General features: G+C 35.2%; 1 protein-coding gene across 1 annotated transcript; it reads right to left on the reverse strand.

Annotated features, from left to right (window-relative positions):
* Nucleotides 1–490: 490 nt before the first annotated feature.
* LOC127803547 (U-box domain-containing protein 33-like) lies at nt 491–17,831 on the reverse strand. Its single transcript, XM_052339846.1, has 7 exons — nt 17,386–17,831; nt 16,579–16,697; nt 15,910–16,019; nt 12,988–13,579; nt 4,002–4,553; nt 1,323–2,045; nt 491–753 (listed from the first exon to the last, which is right to left on the reverse strand). The coding sequence occupies exons 1-7, from the start codon at nt 17,657–17,659 to the stop codon at nt 571–573; spliced, it is 2,553 nt and encodes an 850-aa protein (XP_052195806.1). The 5' UTR covers nt 17,660–17,831; the 3' UTR covers nt 491–570.
* Between the last annotated feature and the right edge of the window lie 7,264 nt (nt 17,832–25,095).

Genomic DNA, 25,095 nt, shown 5'->3' on the forward strand with positions numbered 1-25,095 from the left:
GAGCAAGAAAAACCTGTCATTTTATATTTTATTTTTTGGGGGTGGGGACGTGTCAATTGCTGTAATTTTGACGACGGTAAGGATATCTTTTTGATTTAGTCAATTGCCAAGGCTGATGATGTCTGTCCGAGCTTAACCAGAAAGACAAACGAGAGGTTTTACTTTTCTCTGTAATTTGGCTAGCAGTACAGCCACGCGACTAGCCGCCAAGGCCCAAGGCTCGGGAACGGACAAAACTTCAAAGCACCAATGTGACCATTCATTAATTGACAAATTGAAACTTCAAAAGAGAAAGTAGTAACCTTAAAAAACACATGCGGAACCTTCTGCTAAAACCAACTTTCTCAAGACTTTGTTTCAAAATTAAGTCACCTGAAGCTGTTGTTTGTTGAGTAACAAGGGCAGCAAGAATAAGAATTTTGGCTTTATTACTGCATGATCTACAACAATAAGAGTTGAAATCAGGCACCTCAAAATACAACTTTATCCCCCCCCCCCCCCCCCCCCAAAAAAAAAAAAAAAAAAAAATACAGATTTGGCATAGCAGCAGGTATACTGTAAATGGGATTTCTAGGACTTGCAAAGCCAATCTTGTATTGCAAGTCTCAGTGCGTGGTTGGGAGTGAGATGCAGGTGATCCAATTTCAAATTGGTCATCGGAGAAGTTTCCCGGCCACCCTCAAACCATCCACGCAGGGCTTCTCCTTCGTAGGTGAAACCATCGGCTGCCACCTGAGGGTCGTGCATTATCTCCTGAAAAGCAAGCCAAGCCAATTAAACATCTTTGCTCAAAGCCAAGCTAAGACGTAGTTGCTACAAAAAGGATTAGATTCCAATCTAGCTAGTTCAAGCTTGAGGAAAGCTCAAGCACTACTGAAGCTTTCGTATACTGGTCTTTCATTCAATTAGAGCACCCAAGTTTAGGATTCTTCATAAACATTACTGAGCCATATCAAGAATGCCCATGAGTTCACTGCTCCCACTCACATGGAAGATCCCTGGAGGGTTATTTAGTTGGGGTTTCAAGCATCACAAGGTTTATTGCTATATGGCAACTAGTAGGGGGGATGAAGCCTCAGAAAGTTGCCAAGAATTGCAGTAGCTGCACAAATGAACCGACATTTGAGCACCAGCAGGATCTCATCTTGTTCAGGCCAGAGAACAAGTTTCAAAACTGATAAAAATCAAGATCAAGTAGTCACAAGTTCCCTAAACTACCCAGGCAACGTTGGGTCCCCTGGAGCAATAACTTGGCCGATTAGTATTTATGTGTTAAAGTCTATTACCAAACCCAAATATCATATGTGAGAAGCATTATTCACCTGAAGGATAGGGCACAAGAAGAAAGATGGAACCGGCTGTTCTTCTATGGTACGTAACTGCTCCAATTCTCTAGCCAACCTTGGTGTTAGCTCAGGCCTATCCCTACTGCTTGATTCACAAAACTGCAACCCCACATCCACTAGTTGCTTTGCCACAAAGTTAGGCCATTCTCCTGCAGATGAATCCAAGATGGTTGCTAATTTCCCACATGACGCTGCTTTCCGCACCTCGCTTGCCAATCCTACTGGAGACTTTCCAGTGAGTAGCTGGAGAATGATCAGACCGAAAGAGTAAATGTCAGACTTAGGCGTCAATGATCCAGTTCTATGAAACTCAGGATCCGTATATGAGAAAGCACCCTTCGGCTCAGTATAACGCCGAAAACTTGGGCACCGGAGGGTGTCCTGTGACATTATTCTACAAATCCCAAAATCTGATATCTTACAGCTGAGATCAGAATCGAGGAGGATGTTTTGGGGTTTTAGGTCACCATGTACAATCTTTTCAGGTTTACGTGAGTGCAAAAACAAAAGAGCACTCGAAATTTCAGCAATGATTTGTGCTCGGATCTTCCAGCTCAAGAAACAAAGATTGCTTCTTCGGAAAAGACAGTCTTGGAGGCTTCCATTGGGCATGTACTCATATACAAGAGACCAGGCATCCGGACATATGCCAATCAAAGTCACAAGGTGAGGATGTTGTAGTTTGCCAAGTACTTGAACCTGCACAAGCATATTGAAAGGTTGTCTTCTCTCAGCAGTCTATTTACAGAAAGAAAGGACATCAACATCTTTAGGAAGTCTAGCTGTTCTTTCTATTTCCACATTTGTAAAAATCATGGAATTGCAAGGCTGAAGAAGAAAAGAAAAGAAAAATCTGGACATTAGCAAATTGATAGACATATCCCAGGCACAAGATTTAGAAAGATTAGTTGATCCCTACATCCCGATGTAGTTTCTAAATTGAGAATGTTATTAAAGAAAAGCTTACAACAACAACAACAACAACAATAATTGTAAGTCTTAATCCCACTAGGTGGGGTCCGGTATAAGGATTCTAGATTTCCAACCATCTATATCCATGGCCATATTCTATGTAAGGGCATTACATCCTATGTCATGCCTAAGAGTTTCCCTCAAAGTTTTCTTCGGTCTTTTTCTCCCTTTTGCTGCAAATTTAGTCTGTTTCATCTACTCGCCTCATGGATACCTCTATTAGCATTCTTCTCACATTTCCAAACCATTTTATTGTGACTCCCTAGTCTTATTTTCAATAGGTGGCACTCCAATCTTATTACATATGATCTCATTTCTTACTTTTTATTTCATTAGTGATTAGACATCCACTGTAACATTTTCATCTTAACTACACTCATAATTTGAATATGTTAGCGCAATTGCCCAACATTCTAGCCATACAACAAAGATGGTCATATAGTCATATGATAAAACTTCCCATTTAGTTTTAAAGGGATTTTACAATCGCATAAAATGCCACCTTGATTCTATGAGTGCATTCTCCATAGTCTCCCTTTCTTCTCGAACAATTGATCCAAGATATTGAAATTGATTTTTTTTTTTTTTTTAGCTACTTGATCTCAAAGTTTTAACATTATCCACACATCTATTTTTATTAAACTTATACTCCACATGCTCAGTTTTCAATCTGCTTAATTAAAACCTTCGAATTCTAAGGTGTCTCTCCATAATTCAATTTTATTATTCACACCTTTTGTCTCATTTATCAATACAATATCATTTGCAAATAAGACACACCAAGGCGCATTGGATTGGTTGTGTTTTTTTTACTTCATCTATCACAAGTTTTAAAGAGGTAAGGGCTCAATATTGATCCTTGATGTAATCTAATTGTATTTGGAAAGCCTCAATATCTACTCCACAAGTCCTAACCAAGCTTCACAATAACATTATCCACACTTCTATTTTTACTAAACTTATATTCCACATGCTCAATTTTCAATCTACTTAAATTAAACCTTCAAATTCTAAGGTGTCCCTCCATAATTCAATTTTATTATTCACACCTTTTGTCTCATTTATCAATACAATATCATTTGCAAATAAGATACACCAAGGCACTTTGGCTTGGTTGTGTTTTTTTTTACTTCATCTATCACAAGTTTTAAAGAGGCAAGGGATCAATATTGATCCTAGATGTAATCTAAGGCCCCCTTTGATAGCATGGAAATTCCATGGAAAATGTCACATGAAGAATTGAATTACATCTTTACTGTTTGACACACTACATTTTTCATGGAATTGAATTCCATGGTACAACCATTAAAGCATGTTTTGGCCTATTTTCCATGGAAAATTCCATCTAGGGGGAGGGGGATTGGTTTTTGTTTTTTATGCAAGTTGGAAAATATTTTATTTTCTAACTAAATGCTATCAAACGGGGCCTAATTGTAGTTGGAACGCCTCAATATCTACTCTACAAGTCCTAACATATGTTTCTACTCAATGCATAACCTTAATTAAGCAATATGAATTCATTTATTCTCCAACACCTTCCACAAGACTTCTCATGATAATTACAAGGTATATGTTCTTTATGGGGCTTAATGAATGGTGGCAAGTAAAGCTATGAGGAAGGGTTTCTTTTCTTTCATGTGCATCTAAGTCACAAGCATGAGAGAGAGAGAGAGAGAGAGAGACCTCTTGCTGGAAGTCAGATTGTTGTTGCATGTTACGTGGATGCAGCTTTTTTATGGCAACAGTCTTATCCAACATTTCCCCCTTGTACACAGAACCATATCCACTCTGACCAATCTTGAAGCTCTCAGAGAAATTGCAAGTTGCAGTTTGCAGATCTGCTAATGAAAATTCAGCTAACTGCGGCAAATATTCAGTACACCCAACTAGCCCAATATAATTTGCATTTCCTGCTTGTCCACGGTTTTTCCAACGATCAAGCCAACATGTAGCTTCCATTTTCTGCCACTGGATCTTCTGTTTTTCGAGCTGCAAAGCTGCAACTGATGCATGGATGAGTTTTAATTCTCCAGAAGCCTCTTCTTGGAGATGATGTGCTTCTTGTGCATGACTATCTAGAAGAGCGATATTCCTCATAGCCTTTTGTAGCTCCCTAGTTAATTCTTCTCTTTCTTCCAACAGCTTTTCTTGTTCCTGGATTGTCATTGTTAGTGCATCTTCAGCTTCTTTTCTAAGTTGTATTTCATGAGCACAAGCAGATTCCAAAGCTTTGACCTGGATAAATTAAAAGATGTGTTATTAGGATATTTGCAGAGATTTTGTCAATCAAATTCGACTTGAAGTAATTAATTGATTGCTGGAAGAAAAATAGGTATACGGGCCCATCATGCCATATGACAGACCAACATTCCATCATAATCCCTATGTCATCATCAGCATTGTTTTCAAAGTCAATGCACGTGAGATACAACCTGCATCATCAGAAGTTGCCAACTGAAACCCCCAATGATAGAGCTTTTCCAGCCAAGTTATATCAGGTGCCTTAGCCTCTAGCCAAGACAGATAATCTCATATTGCCTTCTAGGTTGCTCAAGCTCAGCCAAGCTACCTTTTGGTCCAAATGCATCCATTTCTATTCCCACATGTGGGCTTGGGCCATTCTCAGCCAATCAAGTGCTCCCCACCTGAGGAGTTTATTTGTACTGACTTCTTTAGGTGCTGTTCCAATCTTAAACAAACATGAGAAAAACGCATGCATACTGTGGTCAATTCATGCTTTACATGTAAGGAGACCAGAAAAACAAGAGAACCTTTTTATGTATCACTCTACGGCTCGCCAAGCATCGAGCCTTGCTTATTCAGTTTTTGGCATCAATGATGTTAGCCTTTATAACAGATATTTTGCAGTTGGGGTTGAGATGCCCTAGGAAATTTGAAAGCCATATCAGTGGCAGCTCTCTGTGTAATAGGTGTTCCGCTGAAAGAAACAGGAGAGCATTTGAAGTTATTTAGAGGATGATCCTTTGCTTGAAGGGAAACATTCTTGTTTCTCCCCATATTTGCAACAAGACACTCCTTTTTCTCTCCATTCTTGTATAATCTTAAATGATAGGTTTAACAAGCTTTGCATTTTCTCTTACAAGTTTGCCCCCGTATTTACTCACAGGCCAGCTTAAGGCATAGGGCCCCAAAGAGGGGGGGGGGCAACGAGGTGGAGGTTCTACTTTAGGCATGGGCATGCTCTCTTATCTCTCCAATGGTTGTTTAACTGTTCACGCTTATACGTGTACGTGAATTAGGATAGTAGTTACATATTTGTGTTCTGTTTTTGGATTGGTACTTGGGGAATATTTGTTATCACAAGAAAGATAAAAAACGAAAAAGAAAGAAAAAAAGTCACAGCTGTTCATTCTTTAATAAAGACCTCTTTACGAGTTACAACTTGGTGCTCATTCTATCAAATTTGTTACTTGTGTGTGTCTGCATCTATTGTTATCTGATCATGTCATTTCCTGAATGTCTAATGCTATGACATTTTTTGGAGTCACACAACGCATATACTCATTATTTTCTTCTTATACAAAAAGATGAAAACTTTTACAAGATCATATTTTTAATTTGACACTTAAGCCATTATCACAAACACGCTAGGAAAGTCGTATTGAAAACGTTAGAGCAATAAGATTTTAAGCTCCACAGATAAGAGATATTTTATATCAATTAGCAGAAATTAGTAAGGATCTTAAAAAAAAAAAAAAAAAAAAGTGAAGCGATTTCTTTAGCAACTTATAAGATTGAAAATTTTAAATTTCTATTAGGCATAATTATTTGGTATAATATGTTATTTGTTGTTAATACGATTAGGTAGTATTTGTTAACCAAAATATAGACATAAAAATGTGGGTTATAGAAAGTAGGGGTGTGCAATCGGTTATAACCGAACCGAACAGCCCAAAAATTATGAACCGAATCAAATGCAATAACCAAACCGAACCGACCGACCCCAATAAATCGAACTAACCGAAACCGATCTAACCGAAAACCGAACTGGAGACAAAATAACCAAGAGATCGGCTTTGCTGTTGCTGCCGGCCACCTAGCCGACCGGCAATTCCGATGATTGGAACCGATCATCGGATTCCCCCAACCACGGTGACCCACATATTCAAAAACTAAAAGCATCTAATGGTGGGATTTTAGTAGATCTAGGTTTCAAAATTTCAATGTAAAAGAGAAATAGAGTGCAAACTTACTGAAAAACCATCGGCGTAGTCTTCGTCTTCTTCTTTGGCATCGGCGACGGCGACGGATGGTGGAGGGAGAGAGAGAGATGAAGACGAAGAGCCTTCGACCAGTGCCTAATCTACGAAGCATCGAAGAGCCTTCATCTTCGCCTTCACCTTCGCCTTCGTATTCGTATTCGCCATCGCCAGATCTGTGAACTCAAACTCAAATCGAAGAGAAGATGAAATGGTGAGACGCGAGAGAGAGATAGAGAGAGAGAAGAACGAAGAACAGAGAAGATGAAATGTCGCGCCCGCGTGACTCGTGACGGGGGGGGGGGGTTGTGGCCGGTTCGGTTCAACAGATGCTATTTGCTACAAGTTCGGTTCGGTTCGATTTTTTTAGTATTTTTATCAAAATAACTTAACCGAATCGAATAACTGATTTTTAAAGAAAAATATAACCGAACCGAACCATTGTTTTTGAAAAACCGAACCGAACCGACCAAACTTTTCGGTTCGGTTTAACCGAACTTTTGCTCACCCCTAATAGAAAGCAACCCAAACAAAAGTGTTTTCATTGTGTTTATTAAATTTTTTGGAAAGAAGTCACATGACTTTTTATCTTGAACTTTTAAGATAAATTTATCCCTTTCCCCCTTTTGAATAACTTATCTTGAACTTTATAGATAAGTTATCTTGATAGAGACTTATCTTAATCATTTTAACAAGGATAATGCTATTTGTACAGAAGACAGTGTACAGAAAGCTTTACAAAATAATGAAATGACCAAATCACCCTTCTGAGAAATGACCCAAGGGTTTATTTTGGTGTGTTTTCTTCACACTCGCGCTACATGCTGCATCATTAACCATTCCTGTTATTGTTGTTTTAGCAAAAAGAAGTTTTTCAAAATTAAAATTAATAAAATCTTATTTACGTTCAACTATGTCACAGGAAAGATTAAGTAATTTGGATATATTGTCAATTGAAAAAGATTTACTTTCTAAACTAGACAACAAAAATTTAATTAGTGATTTTGCATCTCAAAAAACAAGAAAAATAAATTTTCAATAATTTTTATTATTTTTTAGAAGGCCACTAAACTAATTATTGCCTAGGGCCCCACCAACCCTTGAGCTGGCCCTGATTACTCATAAAAAAAGACATTTTTTAACAGAGTGCAAAATGAGGCTACTAAACATCATTTTTAAAATATAAAAACATAGGTGCCAATAGTAAATCAAATTCACATTTTAGCTACAAATATTTAGAGCATGTTCTTTTTACTATTTTCATGCCGTTTTCAATTTTTAGTTTTTCAAAATAGTGAAAACGTGTTTATTTTCATATTTTCAAAAACTCATTTTTGAAAACAATGAAAAAATTTATAAAGAAAACTCAAAACAACAAAAAGTTGTTTTGAGTGTTCTCAGACAAAACAAGGCCAAAATTTGAAAACGCAAAAAATAGCCTCTCAAACCCGAGCGTCCTAATCTCACACACTCGCAGCAACCTTGTCTTTCTCTTCCTTCTCTCTTCTCTTTTCTCTTGTCTTCAAGGCTCAGTCGTCGAACGTGCTCGCCACTGCCATCACCTGCCCCTTGTCGTTCGACCACCCACGCCTTCCGTCATCGATGCCGTTCGCTCCCCTTGCATTGCGACCAGCAACCTTTGTAAATCTCTGATTTTATGTCTGACCGGAGGTTTAAGCTAGAGGTGGGCAAAAAAACCAGCAAATCACAGAAATCGCCTGCACTGCGCGGTTTTTGGGGGAGCAGTTCGGCATGGTTTGAGAAATCCCCAAACCGTGCGGTTTGTGGATTTCGTGATTCGGTTAAAAACCGAACCGGCAAAGTAGTGTACTAATAAAAATATTAAAAATATATAAAAGCCTAAAAGGGTGGAACACTAATCCTAATCTTATTCTTCCTCTCCACTCTACCCAGCCCCCACCGCAGCAACTCCTCTGCAAGACTGCAACTTCTCCAGTTCTTCGGTTGTGATCAAAAGCACCCACCGCCCGATTAGCCAAGACTGACGACATAATTGAAATGGTAATTGGCTTTGTTAATGAAAACTTTGTTTAGTTTCCTCAGTTCTTGAGCAATAGACAGACACATACACACACACACAAAGGCACAGATAGATTGAAACTTGAAAGCAACAGTCAAATTCAAATTATAAACCAACCCAATTTTATGTAAAACAAGTACAAGTACACCATAGTATGTAACCCCCTCAAGATTTTGTGGTTACTGGCAGTGGTGGAGAAATGGTCACGTGAAAGTTGCGTGGCCATGGCCCCTACCGCTTGTTTTGATGGACCGTGGTAATTGGTTTGTTGAATGAAAACTTTGTTTAGTTTCCTGTTTGCAAACTGTTTAGTTTCAGTTTCAATGTTTATAATACTTTTAGCTACTTTCAGTTTCAACTTTGCTTGGTATTATGAAGACATGTTAGTAATATTTTTTAAGATTAGTAATTGATTCCTAGTTAGTAATATATTACATGTTACCCAGAATGCATTTCAATATGCATGGAACAGAAATGGGGCTTTTTAGTACTTTGGTACACTACAGTGTTGTTGTGTTTGTGTGATATGTGAATATGTTTTTAATGTTGTGATTGTTAGATGGAAGAAGATAGTAGCACCAATCCTTCATCGGTGAGAAACATCAATGAAATGACCAATACCCTTGATTCAAGTAGTGGTTCTAAACCTCCATTGCCTTCTAAGTCTAAGGCCAAAGCTGTGAAAAAGAAACCTAGGTAGCTATCTAAAGTCTGGGATCATTTTACAAAAAATGAGGATGACCCTAGAGTTGTGTGCAACTATTGTGGTAAACATTATGCAAGTGATAGTAGAAAAAATGGGACAAGTACTCTTTGGAACCATGTAAACAATCAATGTAAGAGAATCCTTACAGATTAAAAGATAAGATGCAGAAGATTTTACGTTTTCAAAAGAATAGTGACAATGAGGATGAAATGTTATAGGTAGTAATCTTCTAGTTGTGAGATTTAATCAAGCAACTTGTAGGATTGCATGCGCTAAAATGATTGTGATTGATGAATTACCATTTAGGTTTGTGGAGCAAAAAGGTTTTAGATTATTTTGTGGTACTGCATGCCCTAAGTTTGATCCTCCTTCACGCAAGACAATTGATAGGGATATAATTAGTCTATACAATGATGAGAAGAAAAAGTTGGAAGTGATTTTTTGTTAATAATTCACAAAGAGTCTCCCTTACCATTCAAAATGTCAATTATATGGTGTATACAACTCATTTTATAGATTCTGGATGAAAAATGCAAAAAAGAATCTTAAAACTTTTGTCAAATTCCAAATCATAAGAGAGAGACAATTGGTAAAGCAACTGAGATATGTTTGAAACAATGGGGTATTGAGAAGGTTTTCACAATCACAGTTGCCAATGTTGGTTCTAACAATGGGGCTATCACACACATGAAGAAAAGATTGCAGATTTGGAAGAGTGTTGTTTGTGATGAGGAATTCTTACACGTGAGGTGTTCAGCTCATATTCTAAACTTGGTAGTGGATGATGCCTTAAAGGAATTGGACTTCTCTATTATGGTTGTACGTAATGCAGTTGGATATGTTAGAGCTTCTTCTTCAAGATTGGCAAGATTCAAAAGTTGTGTGAAGAATACTTGTAAAGAAGAAAAGGCTCTTGTGTGCTTGGAAGTGCCAACAAGGTGGAACTGACTTTTTATGATGCTACCCTCAAGTTTAGTGCTTCTTTGAATGTTACTGCAAATATTTATTTTCATGAAATTTATAATGTGTTTGGGAGACTAATCAAATGGAGTTCATCTTACAAATCAATCTTAAAAGATATGGCTTCTAACATGAAGATAAAATTTGATAAGTATTGGGGCAACATTGAAAAACAGAATATGCTTCTTTATGTGGCGGTTGTGCTTGATCCTAGGTATAAGATGAAATATGTGGCATTTTGTTTGCGCAAACTCTATTCTGAAGATGAAGTTAAAACTATACTGGATTCTATCAAGAGTACTCAAGGGAAGTTGGTGCATTTTTATGCAACAAATGACTCAAATCAACTATTACTAGAAGATAAATAAGGTGGGACAACTTCTGAACAAAAGTTTCCAGTTGTGGATTCTGATGATGATGATGCTGATAACATATTTGAATCTGATTTTGCCATCCAAGTGTCAATAGTGGCTTCTGAGTCAGCTTTTTCCAATGGAGGTAGGGTGCTTGATTGTTTTCAAAGTTCATCGAGTCTATCTATGGTAGAAGCGTTGATTTGTTCCCAAAATTGGTTGAGAGCCACATATTTACCATTAGATATGACCTCAGTATTAGAAGAGCATGCTACTTATAAATCAATTGAATCTGGTAATTTTTTATTTACTCATCAAATATGTTTATTATTTTATTTGTATTAACTCTAATATTTTAATTTTCTAACTTTATTGTTCCCCTTAATATTGCAGATAAGTCTACTATGATAACAAATATTGTAAACCTTGATTAGTGATAAAGTTGAAGTTGGAGCATACTGGCTTGACCATGAATTATGTTGTGGATTTTTGTGTTATTTTTATGTTATGGACATGTTGTTATGTTGTAGATTTAGAACTTTTAAGTTTGCATTTTTTATTGGATTGTAACTTATTTTATTTTTGAACTTCAAGATATTGTAAGAATCTAAAAACTATGATTTTATGCATTGGTTTTATTATTTTACTTAAAAATTCACAAGGCAATAGAGGAAGCACCAAACCATGAAAACCATACCAAACTGCACCGAACTTATGAATCAATTGAATTTGGTTTTATTGTTTTGCGGTGTGGTTTATGCGCACCAAACTAGACCGTGCGATCTGGTTTAACACCAAACCGCATGTGTGGCTTGGTCGCCCAAACCATACCGTGCCCACCCCTAGTTTAAGCTCAGATATATGGAGATTTGGCTATTGGATCTTGCTGGTTTTTGGATATGTTGACCAATGGGTATAAAGGTGTTAAGTGGTTGTCTCTGATCACTGGAAACCACCAGCCACGGTGGTTGATGGCGACTGCTAGTGCGTTTTTCAGTTTTTGTTGAAAATTAAAAATCAGATCAATGAAAATATAGCAGTTAAATCTGACCCATTTTTGTGTATGTTGACCCCCTTGGCTTGGTGTTTCTAATGGTAGGCTCTGATCGTAGGAATCTCCAGTCGGTTGTGGTCGTCGGCGACCGTTGGTCGCGGCGATTGTGGCTAGTTTAGGCTATTCATTGAATAAAATATCATAAAATATTTTTTCTCAAAATTATAAAGTAAACGCGTTTTCCAATTTCCTATTTTGAGAAAGGTTTTAAGAATAACAAAAAAAACGCATTTTCAGCAATTTTAAAATAGACATTCAAAATACAAAACTAAAAATAAATTCAAAACTCAAAACTAAAACACGAAGAGAACACTATCTTAACTTTTCATTTTTAACTTGTTTGATTTTCAATTCGGGAACAACTACTTGTATTATTCTATGTTTATTTCTCAATGGACAAAAATCCCCATTGAGGTTGCATCACAGAGCATCAATTAGAAGATTTCATGTGGGGTCTTTGGGTTGGGAGATTTCTTAGTGAAAGTTGAAGCATTATGGTACTCTTTGAATTATCTCCTGTGGGGCATATACTTCAACCAGTCTGAAAGAAAGCTAGATCTCCAAAAGAACATATTCTTCAAACAAGACACAGACATGGCATAGTCATACATCCGTACTTGAGGTGCACACTTGACAAACTATGAAGCCTTTATGGTCTATGAGGATTTTTGGGTGTAAGCAGAGAAACAAACTTGTCCCTTAGTCAGTCACACGCCCTGGTTATGCTCTGCTTAGTTTGTCAATTGCCAGTCTCTCCAATAAATAATAAGCCTCAACAATGTCTTAAAAAATCATCTCCATCTTCGCCACACAGAGGCTTTCTTCTACCACCTCCAAACTCTCTCTCTCTGTTCCCTGCTCACCTAGCACACCTCTGGTGATGTGGCACCATGCCAAGTATGCTATACTTCTCAAAAGGCTTTCTCACAACTGGCCATCACAGCATTCATCATCCATTACCATCAAAGAAACATATTCTGAGGTCTAATTCTAGATCCGATCAAACAGGTAATTCCAAAACGTGCACAGAAATATAGTCAGAAGGGAATGCGATTAAATTTTTGCAGCCACTAGAGAGTACTGTCCGCCATCTGGTGAGAGCTTCTAGAACCACACAACCAGGTGCCAGGTGCAAGTTTCCTAAGGGCAGCCACACTATTATACAGAGAACTCAAAAATTGCAAGCCTGATAAGACTTAATCCTGAATAAACAAGTTTTCAAATTGATCTAACCAGGGCATATTGTCCTTCAGAATGACTAGCTTTGACATAGAGTATGGGACCATAAAATTAAAATTCCAAAGTAAAAAAAAAAAAAAAGGAATAGAGCTTTACCTTGTCAATAGCTTCAACAGCACCAGCTTCCAAGTTTTTGCGTTTCAGAAACTCTTGAAATGCTTCATCCCTCGATGCCTCAGCTTCTATTCTTACTTCTATAAGTTGAGTGTGTAAGCTTTCCTCATCAAAGTTGGTTGCAGATTCTAAAGACATCCTTTGTTCAGCAGAAGAAGCATATCCAGAGCTAGAGCAAGAGCTTGTTGGACTTGATGAACCATTGCAATAGTGTGGATTAGATCTGTTAACAGAACTGGGTAAAGTGGGTGTTAAAGCCACTTCTGTTTGAACTGATTCGGATTTCATCCATTTCCTAGTTCCATCACAAAGAGTACTTCTAGCAGAGCTGGAGTGAAGACATTCAGGGTGGATCATCAACCCACTCCTGTGATCTTGCAATGATCTGAATCTTAAATTGTCAGCAGTAGCAGTCTCTGACTGACTGGTGGTGGACACCACAAAACTTGGGCCTTCAAAAGCTTCTCTTGTCCAAGCATGTTTCCCTTTATTGATAAACCATATCTCACAGTACTGGGGAGCATATTTTGTAGCATAACTGGCTTTGCTAGAGCTCTTTTTCATCTTCATACAACTGTTTTATATATATTAAGATGAGCAAAATTACATAGAAACATCAAATCAAGAGGGAAAAAACATGGGCACACAAGCAAGATAGCTTAAGAGCCCATTTTGATATGACTTTTTCTGGGTATTGGGCACACAAGCAAGATAGCTTAAGAGCCCATTTTGATATGACTTTTTCTGGGTATTGGTATTAGAGAGAAAATAACCCGTATCCATACAACCACTAGATGTTTACCAGAGTATGCAATTACGTAAAAATTCTAATATATGAGCTCACATACACACACAGACATGTATATATATTTATTTTTGTGTGTGCGCACCACATTCCACATGAACAATTTTGTTATCTACACAAGGTAAATCTTTTAGATGGCAATTCTTGCTCTAAATTTAATTAAAAAGAAAACCTCTTGCTCTAAATCATCACAAAGAGAAGCTAAATGCAAAATTCCATCTTGAAGTGACAGATAAGTTCTAAACAGAATGCATTGTAACCCACATTATGCATCCAACTGAAAATATATGAACTACCTAGAAACTCAAACTTTACCTTTCTGGCACAACTGCATTTAAATTCCATCATCATCACAAGCCTTAATCCAATAATCCCACTAGGTGAAGTTAGCTACATGAATTCCAGCTCTCCAATCATCTCTATCTATAATCATATTTTTTGTAAGGCCAATAAATCTCATGTCATGTCCAAGACTTCTCCATCAATTTTTTTTTTAATATTCCTTTATCTCTTTTGCTACAAACTTCCTCTATTTTCTCTACTCACCTCATAAGTTCATTCATTAGTTTTCTTCTCACTCGTCCGAACCACCTCTTATCTCCGACCTTATTATGAATCATCTCGCTTTAAATTCTGTCTTTTCTAGTTTATCCACACAATTTATTGTAACATCCTCACAACTTAACTCTCATATTTTGCACATATTAATACTTAATTGCTCAATATTCTGTATCCAGAATAAATATAGTCTTCCAATTAAATAAATTTCACAAAGATAACAATAATTATAAAATGATTTGTAAATAAATGTTAGAATGGTTCAATCTTTGGGAGTTACATAGTAAAACATGACTTTTTTTTTTTTTTCTCAACAGCAATGTTAAGAATAAATTTTGATGAGGATACTAAATATAATAAACTTGGGGTAATAGTTATAGAATAGAATTCACAAAAAACCTTGACTTCAAGTAGTAATGGTAAAAAAAATAAAAAGAAAAAAAAAGAATAATAACAATTGTATAAGAAAGATATCTATTTGTAATAAGAAAGAATGAAAATAATTAATCTAGCAAAAAGAAAAAAGAACAAAAATTCTATAATTGAATTACCTATCACATTGCTATCTAAAAGAAGACCGTGAAAGGCCAGGGATTGTGATAACCCATGTTATGGAATATGGAAGTATTGTGATTTCTCAACTTCTGATCAATTGCTTAGAAATTACCGACCGCCTTTGAAGTGTCCATTCTCCAGATATAATTTCTCTTAATTGATTGTCAATTGGCTTTTTACTTGGAAGCCTTTCTAAAGCACTTCCAAGGTAGTTTCATATGTAAAATTAACTGATATTGTGTTTCACTTTAAATGACATAAAAAGAATTGTTATCCAAGAATTTTAAATTTACAACATGGACCTATGATGTTAAGAGTAGTTCAGCAAAGTGAAAGATGTGAAGATGGTAAAGTCATTGACAATAACTTACTGACATCACCTGTTGCCATTCACTCAATGTGGGGGCAAAAAATGCAAGAATCGAGAGCTTAACATGTTTGAACTGAACAACATTTACATTTGGGGTCTCTTTTTCAGCCAGGTATATACAGCTTTACCCCAGTATGTGCATTGACTATTTCCCTGTTTAGAATCAGCAATGCAATGCAAAGTTAAAGTGAACCAACAACCTTGTCACTGCTCCAAGGTCACCCTCATTCCTCATTCATCTAAATTTGATAATAGACATACCTCCAAGACAAAAGCAAAGATATGTTCAGTAGAAGGGTGTCTTGTCAAGTATCTGTTCTTTATTATGCTTCAAATATTGAACCTAATTTTTTCTTTTTTCTTTTTTCTTTTTTCTTTTTTTGTGGAGACAATCTTTTAAATAGATTTAAATGCCCATTCACTTGGTTTCAAACTAACAAGTTTGGAACTTGCAGCCTTGCATACAGGAATCTGAAGTAATATGATGCAAGAATTTGAGCATAGCGGCCATGTAAGATCCAAATAAACTCAATAGACAATCCAAGAAGTTACCATAATCTGAAGCATAGAGGACAAGGCATCTGCATTTTTTTATAGGCAAAAGTGAGCCACTTACTTTTCTGGCACGGCTCCCATTACAAGCTTCCTAATATGATGCTCATTCACCAGATCTACAATTCCACTTTGAATTTGAGAAGCTTCAGTTACAAGGATGCTTGATTTAACCTGAAATATGTTTGTTTCTTATAAGATGTCTACAGCTACTGAGGGGAAAACCATCTGTAATAAAGCAATAAGATGTCCCATGAAACTTATTTTGCTTGAATAGTTCTACAAAATTATATTTGAAGGCCAACTTATTAAGAATACAACTCCTGTAAGAGCTCAAAATAACATAAAAATAAGATCTGAAGATACCTAGAGCACCCACTTCAGATCAGATGTCCATTCAAAAATCAATATTATCAATGATGTCAGACAATTTGGAGTTGTGTCTAACTAAAAAGCTCAAGTCAATAGAGTTTAATGTCATTGCAAGTAGTTGGCTAAATGGATCCCTTTTTTTATATGAAGAAAAGGTCATTAAATCTCTTTGCAAGTAAAAGTACATTACATCCAGACAGGGATAGCGAGGTGCTCTGATTACAGTTCTCTGAGGTCAGGCCAAAGTTAACAATTACAAAAGACCTTACAAGAAAGTAGAGAGGCTAAGTGAAATGGTTTCCCTAAAAAGTAATTGTTTCCAGATATCTGAGGGAAACATGTAAATAAGAGAGAAGAAAACCTTAGATTGGCAGCAAATGCCTAAGTAATACAATAAAAGTTTCCTCATCTGCTCTCTCTCCTCCCTCCTGTGAGCAGATACCACTTCACTGCAAGCTTGACTAGCTGGTAGCTTCCCCACTGCAAAATATTCAAAAACAATCACGGAATCCACCTAAATCATAGAGGAGAAACAAAATAAAATTTTAAAACTTAAACCAAAAAAAATAAAAAAATAAAAATGTTCACGTAGTTTTGGTTTTAGGCAAAGGGGTTAAATTACAACATGAAAAATTCTGATGCAAAATATCTCTTCCTTTGGTTCTTTGACCACATTTTGACAGCAGTCAAAAAAACCCTAAATAAAGAGCCATGACACGAAAAGAATTCCAATTTTCAAGGTTGTAGAAGTAGTCAGCTGTCCAAGTGTACGAGAGATGAAAGCAAACATTTCTTAATTCAAGGAAAAGTATACCATTTGCAAACAGTAAAATAAATGCGTACATGTAGAGGTGGTGAATTGTCAAAAAATGTATGAGAGATCAAAGTAAACATTTGTTAATTCAAGAAAAAACATACCATTAGCAAACAATTAAACAACTACATGCATTATAGCCCTATTCCTTAACATGGAACCAACCAAGACTTAGTTAAAATATTCTAGCATTTATGTATGATTCTATTCTTCAAATTTAACTTACCAGCTTCATCCAATTTCATGTATACCTTAAAATTATACCAAATTCATCTTCTTCCCTTGTCTTTCTTCAACAACAATTATCATGTACATCTGTATTTAGAAAAAGTTCAGAGAGAGCGAGAGAGTTACGAAGAGTAGGAATCAACGGAGAAGGTCGATGGACATGAACAATGCAGATTTCTCTGCCCTCGAATTGCCGGAAAGTCCACCGGAGCAGAGCAGTGGCTTTGCCGACCGACCTGCCCACCGCCACGTATATTCTATCTCCACCTTCTTCGACAATTTCCGGCAGCTGAGAAGTCGCTGTCCGCTCAAGCCCACCTCTCAAACTGGCCGGAGGAGAAAACCCAGAGAAGGAATCGCCTGCGCGGACCGGCGGATGGGTCGGACTCAGTAGCTCCATCGTGTTCGTTTCGCCGGAGAGCCCTCGTTTCTGGGTTGGCTCCGTAGACTTTTCCAAGGCTGATAATGGAACCCAATAAAGTGAGATTCTTGGAATTATTTTAAATTATTGCCTCGAGTTTGCTTGACTTTTGCTGACTTGATTGCGATGAATGATGAATCTTCTTCCCGTATCCCATGTCACCCCACATCAATTATTCAACGTTTGTTGGGGTAGAGAACATTGTAATTTAAAGGTGGCTTTGAAAATCTTCTTTCAGTTTCCATAACTCATTTATATCTGACAAATTTAATTTATTTAGTGACGATCTATCTAGACTTAAAATTTCATGGACTAGGAATTGAATAGAAGATATTGTAAAAAGTATCAACTGATTCAAGTAAAAAATATCTTTTATCATGCTCTCAACTTATACCTAATCTGCATATGTTATCATCTTATCATTATGAAACAAGATTATATCACTATTTAGAAAATAAATTTTTTTTTTTTTGTTGGGTATGTTGCGTGTCATAATATGAATTTAAGGACACACTTTTTTATCTCTAAGAAAAAAAAAAAAAGAAAGAATGAACAAACAGTATTATTATGAGAACAAAGGTTAAATTTAAAAGATTTTAAAATCAAAATTTGAAAAAGAATAGATTAACTATTTTAATTAATGTAAATAGAAATATTCTCTTGTTCGCCTCAAATGCAAGCATGGGTGGGGTTTACGTCTCTCTCTAATGTTGATTGTGTCGAACAAATATTATATTATTTGTGTCAAATAACATAACAATTTCGCTAATATAAATACCTAAGGTAGGATATGTTAACGTGCACCCATAATCAATCAACATTATTTTATATAAAAAAAATGCAGAGTTACTTATTATGTCATATAATTCTTAATTATTTATAACAATTTAAGCAAAAGTCAGCTGTCACTGAGACCAAAATTCCTTGCCCTATATCAGCAATGGACAACCACTATAGCGATTCCCCAATCCAGAGCCTCCATTCATTCCTGATTGTGAATGGATTGATGGGCCGGCCTTGGCTGCTTTTGGCTTCCGCCAGATGGAGTCAACATATTTTATGTTTCGCATGTAATGTTAAAACTTTTATTTGAGACTGACTTCAACTTCCCAAAATTTTCAAGCTAATGTCAAAAAACCCACTTTGTTTGGTGGGTGAGAACAGTGAAAATTAAAAAAAAAGAAGAGAGTATTAATAAATAAATAAACTTTCATTTGAGAGTGACTTCAATTCAACTTCCAAAAATTTTCCACCTAATTTCAAAAAACCCACATTGTTTAGTGGGTGAGAACGGTGAAACATTAAAAAAAATAATAAGAAGAATATTAATAAATAAATAAATCCCTTTTAAAAAATTGTCAGGTCAATAAAATAAACTAGTTGATAATTATTTTTATTAAGACCTAATGTAAAAACACTCAATTTATTTACACATTTCATTTTTGAATTAACATATAATCGTAAGTCACTTGATTTTTCAAACCTAAAAGAGGCAAAAGCCCTCAAATCACATTGGAATGAAAAAATTCCTTTAACCATCCATCTAATCCTTCTTATTTTCTTAAAAAAACAATTAAAGCAAAGGGATTTATCTGTATTTTCCATTTTAGCTCAACAATCTTAATTAGTTTGCTAAAATAGTAACAAATAACAAATTTGGTCTCAAAATAGGAATTGCCAGCAAAAATAATCATTATCAAGCCACCAACAGCGAAAGCTAGGTAGATGTGAATACGCATGCTCTAATTCAACCTTCTTTCGATACAGTGCCCAGACAAGTTCATAGCAAATGCTTAGTGTCAAATACTAAACCCTAAATCTAATCAATCAAAGCTTCTTTCCGTACACTGCCCATTAAGTTCCCAAACTTTGTCCAAAGCTAAAAGTCACGAGAGCAGTGGAGCGAATCATGCAAAAGCTTTGACAAATCAGGAGCCTTAGCTTCTCTCGTCAAAACAGGCTTAATTGTCTTTCAGAATGTGAGGAGCATGTTTTTGCAGCATAAAGCTCTGCTAATTGAGCTTCACGCACGCATCTGTATCATGTCATGGAGCCCAATCACCGGCAAGAAGGTTCCCGGAAAACACTGGCATCTTTGGAGCCAAAGTCAAGAATGTCGTGCCAGCCAAGTACAGATGCGTGCAGCATGCATGTCCTAAATTCTGCATTCCTTTTTGAAATGTGTGGATTACTTGAAAAGACTCGACGAGAAGTTGTCCAAATTTAAGTTGTTGAAAATAAATTAAATAATTTTTAAATAGTCAAATATTAAAAGATTGTGTCATTTTAAAATTCTAATTAAATTTTGAAAGTTGTTTCCTTTTAAACAAAGGTTGTTTCATTTCGAAAAATGTTATTTTCTTTTGTATTTTTAATTATATTTTGAAAGATTATATCCTTTTAAATAAGTAGTTGTTTCCTTTCAACATTCTAACTAAAATTTTGAAAGGCTATTTTCTTTTAAAATTTGTCTATATATATTCAGGTAATTCTGAAGTTTATATACAAGTAAAATACATTTGAAATACAAATTTTTGCCCCTGTTAAAAGAGGATAAAAACTCTATCCATTATTACAAAATTTGATTTTTCACTTTTTGTCTAGTGCAGTCATTAAAAAGAGATTGTAATATTCACTAAAGCAATTTGATAAATCCTCACAATAAACTCAAAGTGGAGAGAGGACATATTTCAATTTTAAAAAAAAAAGGTTTTTATCGTGTTTCAAGCCTTCTATAATATGAAAATTTTCTACAAATTTTCTTATTAGTTATTATTGTTGTTGCATTTTAAATTTTATACTTATTCTCTGTAATTGTCATTGTTATAATACCCCATTTAGCAATCTAAAAGAGAAATTTGTATGCACAATCATGGAGCATAGAACACTCAAAGATGTTGAAGCAAGATTTTGTTTGTCTTGATCAGTAGAGGCGGATATGGGGAGGGTTGGATTGGACTTTAGCCCGTGCCAGCCTCAATACAGATCTATGTAAATTAATTTTAAATGTTTGAACTGTCAGTTCATATTCCTTTTAACTAACTTGTTTTCTTCAAGCCCCAATTCAAATATGTTGCCCTAGACCAAGACCATAATTTGGCCGAAATCAATTTTTTTTGAATTGGCCCAATACCCAAATCCATCAAATTATTCTCATTCTCTCTCTCTTTTCCTTCACGTTCACAGACATCATGCTTGACTTCCTTTATGCTTTGCAATTCACGTCTTTATTATCTCTATTTCTTCTCAATTTATCATTCTCTATCATCTGCCCCAAATTTCAAACATCAATTTTCTCCAAAATCTCATCTCTCTAAAGGCACTGACGACTGGCAATGGTTCTCAATCTATGTATAAAATCCTAACTTCTAATTTCATTACATTGACTTTCTTAATTTTCATCCCTTACGTTCTAAATTTCTAGATCCGCTCCTGTTGATCGATTTGACGATGCCAACTTTATGCGATAGAATGATCAAATGAAATCATGCTTACTGTCTTAAGGACTTTCTATGTTCTTGATCCAAATCATTGTTGTTAAAATCCTGATTCAATACTTATGATTTTACAATTTTACACATCGGAGACTCCCAAACGATTCAAATCACATACAAAATTAAAATTGGGGTAAAATCACATAAAATCGCGATTTAAATTGAAAAAATTGCTATTAAACTTGCAATTTCAATGAGTTTAATTTTTTCACTTACTGGAGACTTAGAGATGGACGCCCAAATCACAATTGAGGTCTTGCTTTCGAAACCCTTATCTCTCTCTCTAGTCTCTACCTTCCACCCGCATTCTCTGTCGTCCTTGTCTATCGCCACGAGGTTGCTCAATGCTTGGCATTGTCAATGATAGTAGTGTAACCTCTATCTCTTTCTCTTTGCTTTGTGTACTTCACTTTCAACTACTATTTACTAAGGAAACCATGCTAGCTTAGAAATTCAATCTAAATCACTAAAAGATTGTGTCCTCGTGGTTTACATTCCCCTAGAAAATCTGGTAAAGTTTTACAGGAGTACGAATGTGTTGTCCATGCAGCTTATGTGCAGTCTAAGAAAGCAAGTCCCAACCTAAATGTGAAGGAGTTCTGCCTAAAAAGACTGAAGTAGACATTATATATTACTCACTATAGATTTTCTCTAATGAATATAAAGGTTGGTAAATGAGTTTTCTATAAGCAGGTGGACATAGTCATAAGCAATATTTCACATGATATTATTATCTTTAACAGAGAACAGCCTGCCAGGCTAACCACACAACACAAATGGGAATTAAAATCCCTAAATCGTGTTTCCTTGTTAAAATATGTACATTTGAAAGTTCAATGACAAAAAACAAAACAAGTGGTAATGTATATAAATATATATTTATAAAAATTAAAGAGTATTTTTAATTATTTTTAAAATTTTACAATTTTATAATCCGATTTTATAGACCCTCTTTCGATACACTTAAAATCTCGATTTTAACAAACTTGATCCGAATATTCCACCAAATAATGATGACTCTGAAACACTTAAAGCACAAAGGAAGAAAAGGGTGGAAGATAGAGTTATGTATAGAGGGCATATTCTTAATTCATTTTTTGATCAACTCTATGATTTCTACACTGTAGAATAGTCTTCTTTTGCAATTTGGCATGCTTTGGAATTCAAGTACAAAGTCGAGGAGGCGAGTACCAAAAAGTTATTAGTCTCTAAATAGTTTGAATACAAATTTCATGATGATATGCTTATCTTAGTACAAGTGCATGAATTACAAGTACTAGTTAATCAATTGAAAGTTGCAAAAATTGAAATTTCATAAGTTTTTCAAGCTAGGGCAATTATAGCAAGATTGACATCTTCTTGGAAAGGCTATAGGAAGAAGCTTCTCCTTGATTCCAAGGATCTTTCTTTGAAAAAATTACAAAAACACTTTTAAATTGAGGAGGAAGGAGAGTGAGAGAAAATAATCAAAATTCTTATTATGGAAATAATAATACAAACAAAGAGGTTTCTATGTTCCACATTCAAAATGAAAAATCTTGGACATGTCGATACCATTTTGGGTATCAAGATAAAAAGAAATAGTGGGAGATATGTATTGAGTCAATCTTATTACATTGAGAAAGTGCTAAATAAATTCAGTCACTTAAAATTAAAGAAACTAATAAGTGATTAAAGGATTTTCTTTAAGAAATTAGTTGAATTCGAAAAATGTGAGTTCAATCTCTATTCATTGTGATAGTCAAGTTATTTTAGCTTGAGCATATAGTGATATATATAATGAGAAGTCAAGACACATAAGTTTTAGAATATGATTATGTGAGGAAATTAATCAAAGATAAAATAATTTCTCTCACATTTGTGAAATCGAATAGGAACTTGATCATTCCATTCACTAAGTCTTTCACAAAAGATTTAATGAAATCGACTTCAAGAATGATTGGGCTAAAACTCTTAAATTAAATCGGCCAATGATGACAACCCTACTCAACATTGTGAAATGAGTAATTTTTAGGTTCAAAGAATAACAAAAAGTCATTGATAAGTGGATGATTAAGTACTTAAAAATAAAATTGGCCCAAAATGTGAGGTAAGTACTTCTTGTCACAATTTTGAGAAGGGTTGAGTTTTTATACTCTTAATGAAATAAGTGTCTAACATGTAAACACCGAAAGAACTTCATTTGTATGGGTTCAATTGAGAATTTTGGAATTATTCTAATAAAAGTTCATGAAATTGGATAACACATGGCCTTAATAGTTCTAAGCAAGTGATTGAGTAGAATAAATGATGCAATCTTTATGTGTATAGTGACATCGATGAAATCATAAGGAATAACTTGTTCAAAGCTTTCATGTTACTTGAGATTTTGATTTCATTTTGTGTCACTATACTAAGATAATGTTCAAATCAAAAAATATATTATTTTATGAATAAATATATTTTGACCTTCTTTAAGGGTCTTAATTTATATTTGAACAAGTGAGAGATCGTTAGAAATTTAAATTATTCAAAATAAATTAAACAACTCTTAAATAGTAAAATATTAAAAGGTTGTATCCTTTTAAAATTCTAACTAAAATTTGAAAGGTTGTTTTCTTTCAAAAAAAAATATATTATTTTCTTTTGTATTTCTAACTATATATACTTTGAAAGGTTGTTTTCTTTTCAATAAAGGGTTGTTTTCTTTCACATTCTAATTAAAATTTTGAAATTTAGATACAAGTAAAATACGTCTGAAACACAAATTTTTGTCTATTATTCTAAAATTGGATTTCTTCACTTTTTGTGAAGTATAGTAATAAAAAAGGATTTGTCATATCTATTAACACAATTTGATAAATCCTTACATCAAATTCAAAGTAGAGAGGACAAATTTAACTTTTTGAAAAACAATTTTTATCGTGTTTCAAGTCTTCTACAACTTGAAGATTTTTTAAAAAATTTCTTATTTATTATTGTTTTATTCATTTTAAACTTTTTTACTTATTCTCCATAATTGTCATTGTTGTAATATTTCATTTAACAGTCGTTTGCCTTCGTGGCAGGACGGATTAAGAGACTGACATTACACCACTTCACGTGTTCATAAGCATGAAAGAAACCTACTCAACTGAATGAAGTCAGTTTCGACCAACTTCAGTATGAAAATAAACAAGTGATTCAGCCCACACAGACTCAAATTCTGGAGACGATTTGTGTTTCTTTTCTTTTTTCTGTGAAAAAATTGGTACTTCATCTCTCGAATATGGTGCCTTAGACTTCAACGGTGTATTTAAAATGAAAACTGATTAAGGGATATCCTTCCCTACAAGCAAAATACAATATATGATAGATCATGAACAAATATAAAGCATATCAATATCTTGAATTAAAAGGCAACTAAAATGTGCAAGTTCTGATTCACATCAATATCTTGACTTATCAAGAATGTGCTGATGCTTAGACTAGCAACATCAATAATTAAAACATATCTCCTTCCAGTATCTAGAAACAGTAAATTAAGGGACCCGATCCACCGTGCATTCACAGTATTTTGCGGCTTCTCGAGAACCACATACAAGACACCACTTTGAGAGAGAAATCCTCGTGTAGATACTCACTCACTGAGGTCCAAGGTCACTTGATCCACTCACTTAGCTCTAGAACTGTAACATTCCTCTTGGCTAACTGAGTGACTCCAGTAAAACTTCAAACACTTGGAATCTTGAGGAGAAATAAAGTGCTTCAGGCTTCTCGGGTTCCAGTGGTTTGGTGACAAGAGAATAGAGACTAGTTGCAGGTGTGACTCCAGCCCTTAGGGACTCTCACTCGCCAGTGACTAGTTTGGGAGAATGTAATCCGCATCCCATATTCCATGGGTGAATTTTGCAAGATCCAAGCCCAGATTTGTTGGAGAAGTTGTTAGGACCCCCCCCCCCC

The sequence above is a fragment of the Diospyros lotus genome, chromosome 1 (genome assembly GCF_014633365.1).
Source record: "Diospyros lotus cultivar Yz01 chromosome 1, ASM1463336v1, whole genome shotgun sequence".
NCBI classification, from domain to species: Eukaryota; Viridiplantae; Streptophyta; class Magnoliopsida; order Ericales; family Ebenaceae; genus Diospyros; species Diospyros lotus.